Here is a 16,776-nt window from a genome sequence, read left to right as displayed (position 1 = left end):
CCCATTGCCCCTTGTATTGGTCTCCTCCCACCAATTGCCTCCAGTATTGGCCTCCTCAGTCCCATTGGCCCTGTATTGGCCTCGCCCCACCCATTACCTCCTGTATTGGCCTCCTCGCTCCCATTGGCCCTGTATTGATCTCCTCGCTCCCATTGCCCCCTGTATTGGTCTCCTCGCTCCCATTGCCCCTGTATTGGTCTCCTCCCACCGATTGCCCCCTGTATTGGTCTCCTCGCTCCCACTGCCCTTATATTGGTCTCCTCCCACCCATTTCCCCTGTTTTGGTCTCCTCGCACCCATTGCCCCCTGTATTGGCTCCTCGCTCCCATTGCCCCCTGTATTGGCTCCTCGCTCCCATTGCCCCCTGTATTGGTCTCCTCACTCCCATTGCCCCTGTATTGGTCTCCTCCCACCCCTGGCCCCTGATATTGGTCTCCTTCCACCCATTGCCTCCTGTATTGGTCTCCTCCCACCCATTGCCCCCTGTATTGGTCTCCTCACTCCCATTGCCCCCTGTATTGGTCTCCTCGCTCCCATTTCCCCCTGTATTGGCCTCCTCGCTCATATTTCCCCCTGTATTGGCCTCCTCGCTCCCATTGCCCCCTGTATTGGCCTCCTCGCTCCCATTGCCCCCTGTATTGGGCTCCTCGCTCCCATTGCCCCTTGTATTGGTCTCCTCCCACCCATTGCCCCCTGTATTGTTCTCCTTCCACCCATTTCCCCCTGTATTGGTCTCCTCCCACCCATTTCCCCCTGTATTGGTCTCCTTGCTCCCATTTCCCCCTGTATTGGTCTCCTCACTCCCATTGTCCCTACCAACCGTAGCTATCTGTGATGAGTGGCGGGTGATGCTTTGACACATCTGGCAGCTTTCGACGCTTCACATTTTGCATCTCTGGCCACAGCACCAGGCAGGTTGTTTAATATAAAAGTCCCGATTGATGCACTGCAGCTGGGGAAATGGAGGAAATGGCTGATATTAAGGGGGGGAAATTCAGGAATGTCTGATTCGGGGCTTTATCTCTTGAAAGTTGGAAAATCTAGCGCCAGACTAATTGGGTGTCAGTGCTCCAGGAGCGAAGTGGAGACTGAAGGTCACAGGCTGCATAATGTCTCATGTAGTGCTGCCGCGATCCGGTCCGATCACCATACACTGTATCCACGATCCCCATACACTGTATCCACGATCCGGCCCGATCCCCATACACTATATCCACGATCTGGGCCGATCAGCCCCATAGTGAGTTGGTTTTACTGCAGGTAAACATTACACAGCCAGATACGGGATGGGTGACCAACAGGAAGAGCAGTGGAAGGAAGGTCGTGCAGGGGTCCCCTGCGGTCATCCCCCTGCAAAACAGATACACCACTTTGGGTACTGTTGAGGAGGATGACTCACCAGGGGAGAGCAGCAGCAGCCAAGTTCATGGCACCGTGGGTGGCTCTGCTACATAGGAGGGCAGGAAAAAGAGTGGGAGAGCTATAGTGATAGGGGATTCTATTGTAAGGGGAATAGATAGGCATTTCTGCGGCTGCAATCGAGACTCCAGGATGGTATGTTGCCTCCCTGGTGCAAGGGTCCAGGATGTTACTGCAGAAGATAAAGGTATGCGGAATCAGAGGAAATGTATTAGCATGGATCTAGAATTGGCTGGCTAACAGAAAGCAGAGAATCGGGATAAATGGATCCTTTTCGGGTTGGAAATCAGTGGTTAGTGATGTGCCACAGGGATCGGTGCTGGGACCACAACTGTTTACAATATACATAGATGACCTGAAGAGGGGACAGAGTGTAGTGTAACAAAATTTGCAGAAGACACAAAGATTAGTGGGAAAGCGGGTTGTGTAGAGGACACAGAGAGGCTGCAAAGAGATTTAGATAGGTTAAGCAAACGGGCTAAGGTTTGGCAGATGGAATACAATGTTGGAAAATGTGAGGTCATCCACCTTGGAAAAAAAAAACAGTAAAAGGGAATATTATTTGAATGGTGAGAAATTACAACATGCTGCGGTGCAGAGGGACCTGGGGGTCCTTGTGCATGAATCCCAAAAAGTTAGTTTGCAGGTGCAGCAGGTAATCAGGAAGGTGAATGGAATGTTGGCCTTCATTGCGAGAGGGATGGAGTACAAAAGCAGGGAGGTCCTGCTGCAACTGTACAGGGTATTGGTAAGGCCGCACCTGGAGTACTGCGTGCAGTTTTGGTCACCTTACTTAAGAAAGGATATACTAGCTTTGGACGGGGTACAGAGACGATTCACTAGGCTGATTCCGGAGATGAGGGGGTTACTTATGATGATAGAGTAGACTGGGTCTTTACTCGTTGGAGTTCAGAAGGATGAGGGGTGATCTTATAGAAACATTTAAAATAATGAAAGGGATAGACAAGATAGAGGCAGAGAGGTTGTTTCCACTGGTCGGGGAGACTAGAACTAGGGGGCACAGCCTCAAAATACGGAGGAGCCAATTTAAAACCGAGTTGAGAAGGACTTTTCTTCTCCCAGAGGGTTGTGAACCAGTGGAATTCTCTGCCCAGGGAAGCAGTTGAGGCTAGCTCATTGAATTAATTCAAATCACAGATAGATAGATATTTAACCAATAAGGGAATTAAGGGTTATGGGGAGCAGGCGGGTAAGTGAAGCTGAGTCCACGACCAGATCAGCCATGATCTTGTTGAGTGGTGGAGCAGGCTTGAGGGGCTAGATGGCCTACTCCTGTTCCTAATTCTTATGTTCTTATGTCTCGGAGCGGGTGCAGGACATTTTGAAAAGGGAGGGTGAACAGCCAGTTGTCGTGGTGCATATAGGTACCAATGATATAGGTAAAAAAACGGATGAGGTCCTACGAGACGAATTTAGGGAGCTAGGAGCTAAATTAAAAAGTAGGACCTCAAAAGTAGTAATCTCGGGATTGCTACCAGTGCCACGTTCTAGTCAGAGTAGGAATCGCAGGATAGCTCAGATGAATACGTGGCTTGAGGAGTGGTGCAGAAGGGAGGGATTCAAATTCCTGGGACATTGGAACCGGTTCTGGGGGAGGTGGGACCAGTACAAACCGGACGGTCTGCACCTGGGCAGGACTGGAACCAATGTCCTAGGGGGAGTGTTTGCTAGTGCCGTTGGGGAGGTTAAACTAATATGGCAGGGGGATGGGAACCTATGCAGGGAGACAGAGGGAAGTAGAATGAGGGCAGAAGCAAAAGATAGAAAGAAGAAAAGTAAAAGTGGAGGGCAGAGAAACCCAAGGCAAAAAGTAAAAAAGGCCACATTATAGCGAAATTCTAAAAGGGCAAAGTGTGTTAGAAAGACAAGCCTGAAGGCTCTGTGCCTCAATGCGAGGAGTATTCGGAATAAGGTGGACAAATTAACTGCAGATAGCAGTTAACGGGTATGATGTAATTGGCATCACGGAGACATGGCTCCAGAGTGACCAAGGCTGGGAACTCAACATCCAAGGGTATTCAACATTTAGGAAGGATAGATAGAAAGGAAAAGGAGGCGGGGTGGTATTGCTGGTTAAAGAGGAAATTAATGCAATAGTAAGGAAGGACATCAGCTTGGATGATGTGGAATCTGTATGGGTGGAGCAACGGAATACCAAAGGGCAGAAAACGCTAGTGGCAGTTGTGTACAGACCACCAAACAGGAGTAGTAATGTTGGGGACAGCATCAAACAAGAAATTAGGGATGCATGCAATAAAGGTGCAGCAGTTATCATGGGTGACTTTAATCTACATATTGATTGGGCTAACCAAACTGGTAGCAATGAGGTGGAGGAGGATTTCCTGGAATGTACTTGGGATGGTTTTCTAGATCAATATGTCGAGGAACCAACTAGGGAGCTGGCCATCCTAGACTGGGTGATGTGTAATGAGAAAGGACAAATTACAATCTTGTTGTGTGAGGCCCCTTGGGGAAGAGTGACCATAACATGCTGGAATTCTTTATTAAGATGGAGAGTGACACAGTTAATTCAGAAACTAAAGGTCCTGAACTTAAGGAAAGGTAACTTCGATGATTTGAGGCGTGAATTGGCTAGAATTGACTGGCGTATAATACTTAAAGGGTTTACGGTGGATAGGCAATGGCAAACATTTAAAGATCACATGGATGAACTTCAATAATTGTTCATCCCTGTTTGGAATAAAATTAAAACGGGGAAGGCAGCTCAACCGTGGCTGACAAGGGAAATTAAGGATAGTGTTAAATCCAAGGAAGAGGCATATAAATTGTCCAGAAAAAGCAGCAAACCTGAGGACTGGGAGAAATTTAGAATTCAACAGAGGAGGACAAAGGGTTTAATTAAGAGGGGGAAAATAGAGTACGGGAACATAAAAACTGACTGCAAAAGCTTCTATAGATATGTGAAGAGAAAAAGATTAGTGAAGACAAACGTAGGTCCCTTGTTGTCAGATTCAGATGAATTTGTAATGGGGAACAAAGAAATAGCAGACCAATTGAACAAATACTTTGGTTGTGTCTTCACGAAGGAAGACAAAAATAACCTTCTGGAAGTACTAGGCGACCGAGGGTCTTATGAGAAGGAGGAACTGAAGGATGTCCTTATCAGGAGGGAAATTGTGTTAGGGAAATTGATGGAATTTGACCGATAAATCCCCGGGGCCTGATAGTCTGCAGCCCAGAGCACTTAAGGAAGTGGCCCTAGAAATAGTGGATGCATTGGTGATCATTTTCCAACAGTCTATCAACTCTGGGTCAGTTCCTATGGACTGGAGGGTAACTAATGTAACACCACTTTTTAAAAAGGGAGGAAGAGAGAAATTGGGTAATTATAGACCAGTTAGCCTGACATCAGTAGTGGGGAAAATGTTGGAATCAATTATTAAGGATGAAATAGCAGCGCATTTGGAAAGCAGTGACAGGATCCGTCCAAGTCAGCATGGATTTATGAAGGGGAAATCATGCTTGACAAATCTTCTGGAATTTTTTGAGGATATAACTAGTAGAGTGGACAAGGGAGAACCAGAGGATGTGGTGTATTTGGACTTTCAAAAGGCTTTTGACAAGGTCCCACACAAGAGATTGGTGTGCAAAATCAAAGCACATGATATTGGGGGTAATATAGTGATGTGGATAGAGAAATGGTTGGCAGACAGGAAGCAGAGAGTCGGGTTAAACGGGTCCTTTTCAGAATGGCAGGCAGTGACTAGTGGAGTGCCACAGGGCTCAGTGCTGGGACCCCAGCTCTTTACAATATACATCATTGATTTAGATGAAGGAATTGAGTGTGTTATCTCCAAGTTTGCAGATGACACTAAACTGGATGGCGGTGTGAGCTGTGAGGAGGGTGCTCAGAGGCTGCAGGGTGACTTGGACAGATTAGGTGAGTGGGCAAATGCATGGCAGATGCAGTATAATGTGGATAAATATGAGGTTATCCACTTTGGTGGCAAAATCACGAAGACAGAATATTATCTGAATGGCGACAGATTAGGAAAAGGGAAGGTGCAACGAGACCTGGGTGTCATGGTTCATCAGTCATTGAAAGTTGGCATACAGGTACAGCAGACGGTGAAGAAGGCAAATGGTATGTTGGCCTTCATAGCTAGGGGATGTGAGTATATGAGCGGGGAGGTTTTCCTGCAGTTGTCCAGAGCCTTGGTGAGGCCTCACCTGGAATATTGTGTTGAGTTTTTCTCTCCTAATCTGAGGAAGGATGTTGTGCTATTGAGGGAGTGCAGCGAAGCTTCACCAGACTGATTCCCGGGATGGCTGGACTGACATATGAGGAGTGACTGGATCAACTGGGCCTTTATACATTGGAGTTTAGAAGGATGAGAGGGGATCTCATAGAAACATAGATTCTGACGGGACTGGACAGGTTAGATGCGGGTAGAATGTTCCCGATGTTGGGGAAGTTCAGAACCAGGGGACACAGTCTTAGGACAAGGGGTAAGCCATTTAGGACTGAGCTGAGAAGAAACTTTTTCCCTCAGAGAGTTGTTAACCTGCGGAATTCCCTGCCACAGAAAGTTGTTGATGCCAGTTCATTGGATATATTCAAGAGGGAGTTAGATATGGCCCTTATGGCTAAGGGGATCAAGGTGTATGGAGAGAAAGCAGGTAAGGGTACTGAGGGAATGATCAACCATGATTTTATTGAATGGTGGTGCAGGCTCAAAGAGCCGAATAGCCTACTCCTGCAATTATTTTCTATGTTTCTATGTGCCTCAATACGAGGAGTATTCAGAATAAGATGGAGGAATTAACTGCGCAGATAGCAGTTAACGGGTATGATGTAATTGGCATCACGGAGACATGGCTCCAGGGTGACCAAGGCTGGGAACTTAACATCCAAGGGTATTCAACATTTAGGAAGGATAGACAGAAATGAAAAGGAGGCGGGGTGGTATTGCTGGTTAAAGAGGAAATTAATGCAATAGTAAGGAAGGACATTAGCTTGGATGATGTGGAATCGGTATGGGTGGAGCTACGGAATACGAAAGGGTAGAAAATGCTAGTGGGAGTTGTGTACAGACCACCAAACAGTAGTAGTGAGGTTGGGGACAGCATCAAACAAGAAATAAGGGATGCGTGCAAGAAAGGTACAGCAGTTGTCATGGGCGACTTAAATCTACATATTGATTGGGCAAACCAAACTGGTAGCAATGCGGTGGAAGAGGATTTCCTGGAGTGTATTAGGGATGATTTTCTAGACCAATATGTCGAGGAACCAACTTGAGAGATGGCCATCCTAGACTGGGTGATGTGTGATGAGAAAGGACTAATTAGCAATCTTGTTGTGCGAGGCCCCTTGGAGAAGAGTGACCATAATATGGTAGAATTCTTTATTAAGATGGAGAATGACACAGTTAATTCAGAAACTCGGGCCCTGAACTTAAGTAAAGGTAACTTCGATGGTATGAGGCGTGAATTGGCTAGAATTGACTGGCATATGATACTTAAAGCATTGACGGTGGATAGACAATGGCAAACATTTAAAGATCACATGGATGAACTTCAACAATTGTGCATCCCTGTTTGGGGAAGGTGGCTCAACCGTGGCTGACAAGGGAAATTAAGGATAGTGTTAAATCCAAGGAAGAGGCATATAAATTGTCCTGAAAAAGCAACAAACCTGAGGACTGGGAGAAATTTAGAGTTCAGCAGAGGAGGACAAAGGGTTTAATTAAGAGGGGGAAAATAGAGTACTAGAGGAAGCTTGCAGGGAACATAAAAACTGACTGCAAAAGCTTCTATAGATATGTGAAGAGAAAAAGATTAGTGAAGACAAATGTAGGTCCCTTGCAGTCGGATTCAGGAGAATTTATAATGGGGAACAAAGAAATGGCAGACCAATTGAACAAATACTTTGGTTCTGTCTTCACGAAGGAAGACACAAATAACCTTCCGGAAGTACTAGGGGACCGAGGATCTAGTGAGAAGGAGGAACTGAAGGATATCCTTATTAGATGGGAAATTGTAATAGGGAAATTGATGGAATTGAAGGCCAATAAATCCCTGGGGCCTGATAGTCTGCATCCCAGAGTACTTAAGGATGTGGCCCGAGAAATAGTGGATGCACTGGTGATCATTTTCCAAAAGTCTATCGACTCGGGATCAGTTCCTATGGACTGGAGGGTAGCTAATCTAACACCACTTTTTAAAAAAGGAGGGAGAGAGAAAACGGGTAATTATAGAACAGTTAGCCTGACATCAGTAGTGGGGAAAATGTTGGAATCAATTGTTAAGGATGAAATAGCAGCGCATTTGGAAAGCAGTGACAGGATCGGTCCAAGTCAGCATGGATTTATGAAAGGGAAATCATGCTTGACAAATCTTCTGGAATTTTTTGAGGATGTAACTCGTAGCGTGGATAAGAGAGAACCAATGAATGTGGTGTATTTGGACTTACAAAAGGCTTTTGACAAGGTCCCACACAGGAGATTGGTGTGCAAAATCAAAGCACATGGTATTGGTTGTAATGTATTGACGTGGATAGAGAACTGGTTGGCAGACAGGAAGCAGAGAGTCTGGATAAATGGGTCCTTTTCAGAATGCTAGACAGTGACTAGTGGAGTGCCGCAGGGCTCAGTGCTGAGACTCCAGCTCTTTAAAATATACATTAACGATTTAGATGAAGGAATTAAGTGTAATATCTCCAAGTTTGCAGATGACACTAAGCTGGGTGGCGGTGTGAGCTGTGAGGAGGACGCTAAGAGGCTGCAGGGTTAGGTTAGGTGAGCGGGCAAGTGCATGGCAGATGCCGTATAATGTGGATAAATGTGAGGTTATCCACTTTGGGGGCAATAACATGAAGGCAGAATATTATCTGAATGGTGGCAGATTAGGAAAAGGGGAGGTGCAACGAGACCTGGGTGTCATGGTACATCAGTCATTGAAAGTTGGCATGCAGGTACAGCAGGCGGTGAAAAAGGCAAATGGTATGTTGGCCTTCATAGCTAGGGGATTTGAGTACAGCAGCAGGGAGGTCTTACTGCAGTTGTACAGGGCCTTGGTGAGGCCTCACCTGCAATATTGTGTCCAGTTTTGGTCTCGTAATCTGAGGAAGGATGGTCTTGCTATTGAGGGAGTGCAGCGAAGGTTCACCAGACTGTTTCCCAGGGATGGCTGGACTGACATATGAGGAGAGACTGGATCAACTGGGCCCCTTTATACACTGGAGTTTAGAAGGATGAGAGGGGATCTCATAGAAACATATAAGATTCTGCCGGGACTGCACAAGTTAGATGCGGGAATAATGTTCCCAATGTTGGGGAAGTCCAGAACCAGGGAACACAGTCTTAGTATAAGGGGTAGGCCATTTAGGACTGAGCTGAGGAGAAATGTCTTCCCTCAGAGAGTTGTTAACCTGTGGAATTCCCTGCCGCAGAGAGTTGTTGATGCCAGTTCATTGGATATATTCAAGAGAGAGTTAGAAATGGCCCTTATGGCTAAAGGGATCAAGGGGTATGGAGAGAAAGCAGGAAAAGGGTACTGAGGGAATGATCAGCCATGATCTTATTGAATGGTGGTGCAGGCTGAACCGGCCGAATGGCCTACTCCTGCACCTATTTTCTATATTTCTATACACTGTATCCACGATCTGGCTCGACCAGCCCCATACATGAGACTCAAGGTGCTCAGCGCCCTCCTGGATGCACTTCCTTCACTTAGGGCGATCTTTGGCCAGGGATTCTCAGGTGTTGGTGGGGATGATGCACTTCATCAGGGAGGCTTTGAGGGTGTCCTTGTAATGTTTCCTCTGCCCATCTGGGACTCGCTTGCCATGAAGGAGTTCCAAGTAGAGCACTTGCTCTCGGAGTCCTGTTTCAGGCTGCGAACAATGTGGCCCACCCAGCAGAGCTGGTTGAGTGTGGTCAGTGCCTCGATGCTGGCCTGATCGAGGACGCTAACGTTAGTGTCTCTGTAGTCCCAGGGGATTTGCAAACCCTCCTGTATGTAGGGGAGCTGTAGCACTGCCACTGGCAGAGGTGTAATTACACTCTCCTGTCTGTAGGGGGAGCTGTAGCACTGCCACTGGCAGAGGTGTAATTACCCTCTCCTGCCTATAGGCGAGCTGTAGCACTGCCACTGGCAGAGGTGTAATTACCCTCTCCTGTCTATAGGGGGAGCTGTAGCACTGCCACTGGCAGAGGTGTAATTACCCTCTCCTGTCTGTAGGGGGAACTGCTACTGGCAGAGGTGTAATTACCCTCTCCTGTCTGTAGGGTGTGCTGTAACACTGCCACTGGCAGGGGTGTAATTACACTCTCCTGTCTGTAGGGTGTGCTGTAACACTGCCACTGGCAGGGATGTAATTGCCCTCTCCTGTCTGTAGGGTGTGCTGTAACACTGCCACTGGCAGGGGTGTAATTGCCCTCTCCTGTCTGTAGGGTGTGCTGTAACACTGCCACTGGCAGGGGTGTAATTACACTCTCCTGTCTGTAGGGTGTGCTGTAACACTGCCACTGGCAGGGGTGTAATTGCCCTCTCCTGTCTGTAGGGTGTGCTGTAACACTGCCACTGGCAGGGGTGTAATTGCCCTCTCCTGTCTGTAGGGTGTGCTGTAACACTGCCACTGGCAGGGGTGTAATTACACTCTCCTGTCTGTAGGGTGTGCTGTAACACTGCCACTGGCAGGGGTGTAATTACACTCTCCTGTCTGTAGGGTGTGCGGTAACACTGCCACTGGCTGGGGTGTAATTACACTCTCCTGTCTGTAGGGGGTGCTGTAACACTGCCACTGGCTGGGGTGTAATTACACTCTCCTGTCTGTAGGGTGTGCTGTAACACTGCCACTGGCAGGGGTGTAATTACACTCTCCTGTCTGTAGGGTGTGCTGTAACACTGCCACTGGCAGGGGTGTAATTACAATAGGAATTGCTAACAGAAATCAAAAACTAAGAACAGAATATGTTGTCATTGATTTCTGGAGATACCGCTGAGAGAATGGTGCAGGTGACACTTAGACTGCTGTTCCGGGATTCCGTGAATCTCCCATCCGCTGTGAACGGGCAGGTATTTCAATCCCTGTGACCTTAAAACAGGGATTGAATTAGGTCTGTGTCCCAGGTCCAACCATCCCTCTAACCTCGCTTCACTGGATGGCGACACCTGGTCCTGAACCCCTCTGTGCAACGTATATGTCACAAACTGTGCGTCACTCCTAAAGAAATGGCGGCTCACCCTCAAAATAAGGATGCGTTGGAAGCTATGCAGCTGGTTCTATCTGAGTGACTCCTGGATTCATAGAATAGTTACAGCACGGAAGGAGGCCATTCGGCCCATCGAGTCTGCACTGGCTCTCTCGAAGAGCAATGCAGTTAGTCCCACTCCCCTGCTCTTTCCCCATATCCCTGCAGTTTTTTCTCTTTCCAGTATTTATCTAATTCCCTTTTGAAGGCGACTATTGAATCTGTATCCGCCATCCTCTCAGGCTGTGCGTTCTAAATCCTCACCACTCGCTGCGTAAACAAGTTTTTTCTCTGGTTCTTTTGCCAATCACCGTAAAGCTGTGCCCTCTCATTATCGATCCTTCAGCCACTGGGAACAGTTTCTCCTTATTTACTCTATCTAAACCCTCATGATTTGAAACGCCTCTATCAAATCTCCTCCTAGCCTTCTCTATTCCAAGGAGAGCCTCTCCAGTCTATCTATGTAACTGGAATCCCTCATCCCGAGAACCATTCCAGTAAACCTCTTCTGTACCCTCTCTGAAACCTTCACATTCGCTCTAAAATGTGGTGCCCGGAGTTGGACACAATACTCCAGCTGGGGCCAAACTGGTGTCCTTTATCGGTTTAGCTTCCTGGCTTTTTACTCTATTTATAAAGCCCAGGATCCCATAAGCTTTATTAAATGTTTTGTCAACCTATCCTGCTATCTTCAAAGATTTGTGCACCAGCACCCTAGGTCTCTCTGTTCTGGCAACTCCTTTAATATTGTGACTTGCACAGTGCCGAGACACTTACCTGCAGGCAGGATTCGATGAACTCATCAATAGTCACCACACCATCTTTGTTTTTGTCCATTTTCTGTTGAAGGCATAGATTGATATTAAAGGTCGTTAGGAAATACTTCATTAGGGATCACACAGGAAGTTCTCAGCACTGGTCTGCTCCACACATGAAACAGCCCCAGTGAGATTTTAATTTTAAACTCTTGATTAAATAAAGCCCATGAAATGGAACGCGAGTGTTCACCTGCTTGTGTCCAGTTGTCACAGCGATACTGTCAAGACTTGAAGGGCGTGAGTTCACACCCAGCGGCAGGGGAGGCAAGGGCAGCAAACACCTGCAAACACCACCTCACTCTCTCTCAGGCAGTCCCTCAGAGTCGAGGATGACTTGCTTCCACACTGATATCAATTCTCAGGTGACTGAAGGTCCAATGCGGGAGAGCAGGGAAAGTCCTCTGTAGTTACCACAGTTGGACTTGTCCCCTTTCTTGAAGTCTTGAAGATGGTCACGATTACAGCATCTCTGAGATTCCTTTGCATGCTCTCCTCCTTCAAAATAAGAGAGAGGAGTTCATGGATTCATGCCAATAGTGTTTCTCCGCCATGCTTTAGTGCTTTGGCGGGGATTCCATCTGCTCCTGAGGCCTTGTTGTTCTTCAGTTGTCGGAAGGCCTTTTCTACCTCATGCTGGGCTGGAGTTGTGCTGAGGTGCTGGCGGGTAGCATGCTGCGGAATGGAGTTGAGGACATTCACGTCGAAGTCAGAGTCTCGGTTAAGGAGATCTTCGAAGTGCTCCTTCCCGTGGGCACTGACTGCCTCTCTGTCCTTGATGACTACCTCTCCGTTCTTGGCCAGCAGTGGGGTAGGACCTTGGGTGCTTGGGCTGTAGGTGGTCTTGACTGCACTGAAGAATCCTCACACGTAGTGGTTGTCAGCAAGCTGCTGGATCTCCTGCACTTTCTCCACCCACCATCTGTTCTCTAGGTCGTGGGTTTTATGTTGGGCCTCGACCTTCAGACGTCTGTAGAGCTGCTTTCTTGCTCTCGAGTTGCGTTGCTGTTTCCAGTTCAGGAATGTCTTGCGCTTGCGGCTTATTAGCTCCTGGATCTCCTGGTTGTTCTCGTCGAACCAGTCTTGGTGTTTACTGGTTGAGTGACCGAGCATCTCTTCACAGGTGCTGATTATGGAGGCCTTGAGGGCAGACCAGGCCCTGTGGACACTCTGCGTCTCTGGGTCACTGGGAGTCATCAGGTTGGCTCTATAGGGCTTTCTTATCAGGGTCTTTGAGTGCTCCATCGTTGATTTTCCTGCAGCAGTATTTCTGTTGCCATCGCTGTTTTGGGGCTACATTGATGGAGATGACAGAGCGGATTAGGCAGTGGTCCATCCAGCAGTCGTCAGCTCCTGTCATGGTGCGGGTGATGCGCACGTCCTTGCAGTCCCTCGCTCAGACGATTACATAGTCGAGCAGGTGACAGTGCTTGGAGCGAGGGTGTTGCCATGAAACCTTGTACTTGTCTTTCTGACGGGACAAGGTGTTGATTATGACAAGGTCATGTTCTAAGCATTTTGTCAGGAGGAGGGTACCATTGGAGTTGGCTTTCCCTACCCACTCCCTGCCGATCACGTGTCCCCAGAGGTCTGTGTCCTTTCCGACTCTGGCGTTGAAGTCGCCGAGGAGGATCAGCTTGTCGCCCATTGGGGCTCGGGACAGGGATTGTTCGAGGCTGGAGTAGAATTCCTCTTTGGCCTTGTCTGCAGCTTCCAGTGTTGAGGCGTACGCGCTGAAGATTGTAGCGCACTGGTTCCGGGCTAGGGGGAGCTCAAGGGTCATTAGGCGTTCGGTTATCCCGCAGGTGCCCAACTAGGTCATTTTTGATGGCAAAACGAACCTCATGAGATGGCGTTCTTCTGATTTGCCTTTCCAGAAGAAGATGTAACCATTACCTTGTTCCTTTGAGCTGGCCTGCCAGGTCTCACTTCATGTCGATGTCTATGTTGAATTGTCTGAGTTCCTGGGCAATGATAGCAATGCAGCATTCTGGTCTGTTTCTGTTGGGTCCTGGGGCACTGCGCTGGGTGCTGGGCCGCTGAACTGGGTGCTGGGCCGCTGAACTGGGTGCTGGGCCGCTGAGCTGGGTGCTGGGCCGCTGAGCTGGGTGCTGGGCCGCTGAGCTGGGACCTGGGCCGCTGAGCTGGGACCTGGGCCGCTGAACTGGGTGCTGGGCCGCTGAACTGGGACCTGGGCCGCTGAGCTGGGACCTGGGCCGCTGAGCTGGGACCTGGGCCGCTGAGCTGGGACCTGGGCCGCTGAGCTGCGAACTGGGGCATTGAGCTGGGACCTGGGCCGCTGAGCTGGGACCTGTGCCGCTGAGCTGGGACCTGGGCCGCTGAGCTGGGACCTGGGCCGCTGAGCTGGGACCTGGGCCGCTGAGCTGGGACCTGGGCCGCTGAGCTGCGACCTGGGGCATTGAGCTGGGACCTGGGGCATTGAGCTGGGACCTGGGCCGCTGAGCTGGGACCTGGGCCGCTGAGCTGGGACCTGGGCCGCTGAGCTGGGACCTGGGCCGCTGAGCTGGGACCTGGGCCGCTGAGCTGCGACCTGGGGCCTTGAGCTGGGACCTGGGGCATTGAGCTGGGACCTGGGGCATTGAGCTGGGACCTGGGGCATTGAGCTGGGACTTGGGGCATTGAGCTGGGACCTGGGGCATTGAGCTGGGACTTGGGCCATTGAGCTGGGACCTGGGGCATTGAGCTGGGACCTGGGGCATTGAGCTGGGACCTGGGGCATTGAGCTGGGACCTGGGGCATTGAACTGCGACCTGGGGCATTGAACTGCGACCTGGGGCATTGAACTGCGACCTGGGGCATTGAGCTGGGACCTGGGGCATTGAGCTGGGACTTGGGGCATTGAGCTGGGACCTGGGGCATTGAGCTGGGACCTGGGGCATTGAGCTGGGACCTGGGGCATTGAGCTGGGACCTGGGGCATTGAGCTGGGACCTGGGGCATTGAGCTCGGACCTGGGTCATTGAACTGCGACATGGGGCATTGAGCTGGGACCTGGGGCATTGAGCTCGGACCTGGGGCATTGAGCTGGGACCTGGGGCATTGAGCTGGGACCTGGGGCATTGAGCTGGGACCTGGGGCATTGAGCTGGGACCTGGGGCATTGAACTGCGACATGGGGCATTGAGCTGGGACCTGGGGCATTGAGCTGGGACATGGGGCATTGAACTGGGACCTGGGGCATTGAGCTGGGACTTGGGGCATTGAACTGCGACCTGGGGCATTGAACTGCGACCTGGGGCATTGAGCTGGGACTTGGGGCATTGAGCTGGGACTTGGGGCATTGAACTGGGACCTGGGGCATTGAGCTGGGACTTGGGGCATTGAACTGCGACCTGGGGCATTGAACTGCGACCTGGGGCATTGAACTGCGACCTGGGGCAGTGAGCTGGGACTTGGGGCATTGAGCTGGGACTTGGGGCATTGAACTGGGACCTGGGGCATTGAGCTGGGACTTGGGGCATTGAGCTGGGACTTGGGGCATTGAGCTGGGACCTGGGGCATTGAGCTGGGACCTGGGGCATTGAGCTGGGATTGGGGCATTGAGCTGGGACTTGGGGCATTGAGCTGGGTCCTGGGGCATTGAGCTGGGACTTGGGGCATTGAGCTGAGACTTGGGGCATTGAGCTGGGACCTGGGGCATTGAGCTGGGACTTGGGACATTGAGCTGGGACTTGGGGCATTGAGCTGGGTCCTGGGGCATTGAGCTGGGTCCTGGGGCATTGAGCTGGGACCTGGGGCATTGAACTGGGACTTGGGCCATTGAGCTGGGACCTGGGGCAGTGAGCTGGGTCCTGGGGCATTGAGCTGGGACTTGGGGCATTGAGCTGGGACTTGGGGCATTGAGCTGGGACTTGGGGCATTGAGCTGGGACCTGGGGCATTGAGCTGGGACTTGGGCCATTGAGCTGGGACCTGGGGCAGTGAGCTGGGTCCTGGGGCATTGAGCTGGGACTTGGGGCATTGAGCTGGGACTTGGGGCATTGAGCTGGGACTTGGGGCATTGAGCTGGGACTTGGGGCATTGAGCTGGGACTTGGGGCATTGAGCTGGGACTTGGGGCATTGAGCTGGGACCTGGGGCATTGAGCTGGGACTTGGGCCATTGAGCTGGGACCTGGGGCAGTGAGCTGGGTCCTGGGGCATTGAGCTGGGACTTGGGGCATTGAGCTGGGACTTGGGGCATTGAGCTGGGACTTGGGGCATTGAGCTGGGACTTGGGGCATTGAGCTGGGACTTGGGGCATTGAGCTGGGACTTGGGGCATTGAGCTGGGACTTGGGGCATTGAGCTGGGACTTGGGGCATTGAGCTGGGACCTGGGGCATTGAGCTGGGACCTGGGGCATTGAGCTGGGTCCTGGGGCATTGAGCTGGGCCCTGGGGCATTGAGCTGGGACCTGTGGCATTGAGCTGGGACCTGGGGCATTGAGCTGGGACCTGGGGCATTGAGCTGGGACCTGGGGCATTGAGCTGGGACTTGGGGCATTGAGCTGGGACTTGGGGCATTGAGCTGGGACCTGGGGCATTGATCTGGGACCTGGGGCATTGAGCTGGGACCTGGGCCATTGAGCTGGGTCCTGGGCCATTGAGCTGGGACTTGGGGCATTGAGCTGGGACTTGGGGCATTGAGCTGGGACCTGGGGCATTGAGCTGGGACCTGGGGCATTGAGCTGGGACTTGGGGCATTGAGCTGGGTCCTGGGGCATTGAGCTGGGACCTGGGCCATTGACCTGGGTCCTGGGCCATTGAGCTGGGACCTGGGGCATTGAGCTGGGACTTGGGGCATTGAGCTGGGACCTGGGGCATTGAGCTGGGACCTGGGCCATTGAGCTGGGACCTGGGGCATTGAGCTGGGACCTGGGGCATTGAGCTGGGACCTGGGGCATTGAGCTGGGACTTGGGGCATTGAGCTGGGACTTGGGGCATTGAGCTGGGACCTGGGGCATTGAGCTGGGACCTGGGCCATTGAGCTGGGTCCTGGGCCATTGAGCTGGGACTTGGGGCATTGAGCTGGGACTTGGGGCATTGAGCTGGGACCTGGGGCATTGAGCTGGGACCTGGGGCATTGAGCTGGGACTTGGGGCATTGAGCTGGGACCTGGGGCATTGAGCTGGGACCTGGGCCATTGAGCTGGGTCCTGGGCCATTGAGCTGGGACCTGGGGCATTGAGCTGGGACTTGGGGCATTGAGCTGGGACCTGGGGCATTGAGCTGGGACCTGGGCCATTGAGCTGGGACCTGGGGCATTGAGCTGGGACTTGGGGCATTGAGCTGGGACTTGGGGCATTGAGCTG

The 16,776-nt window shown here is 51.0% G+C and overlaps 1 protein-coding gene across 2 annotated transcripts in view; it reads right to left on the bottom strand.

Annotated features, from left to right (window-relative positions):
- Nucleotides 1-16,776, bottom strand: part of LOC139263097 (A-type potassium channel modulatory protein KCNIP1-like) — a 550,698-nt gene that overhangs the window by 136,730 nt on the left and 397,192 nt on the right. For both annotated transcript variants that reach the window (XM_070878641.1, XM_070878642.1), the window contains one exon: nt 11,433-11,495. In XM_070878641.1, the coding sequence (XP_070734742.1) occupies nt 11,433-11,495 (63 nt within the window). The remainder of the gene's footprint in view (nt 1-11,432; nt 11,496-16,776) is intronic.

The sequence above is a fragment of the Pristiophorus japonicus genome, chromosome 4, assembly GCF_044704955.1.
Source record: "Pristiophorus japonicus isolate sPriJap1 chromosome 4, sPriJap1.hap1, whole genome shotgun sequence".
Classification (NCBI taxonomy): domain Eukaryota; kingdom Metazoa; phylum Chordata; class Chondrichthyes; family Pristiophoridae; genus Pristiophorus; species Pristiophorus japonicus.
Note: the sequence above shows the minus strand (reverse complement) of the source record. Positions and strands in the feature narration are given on the sequence as shown.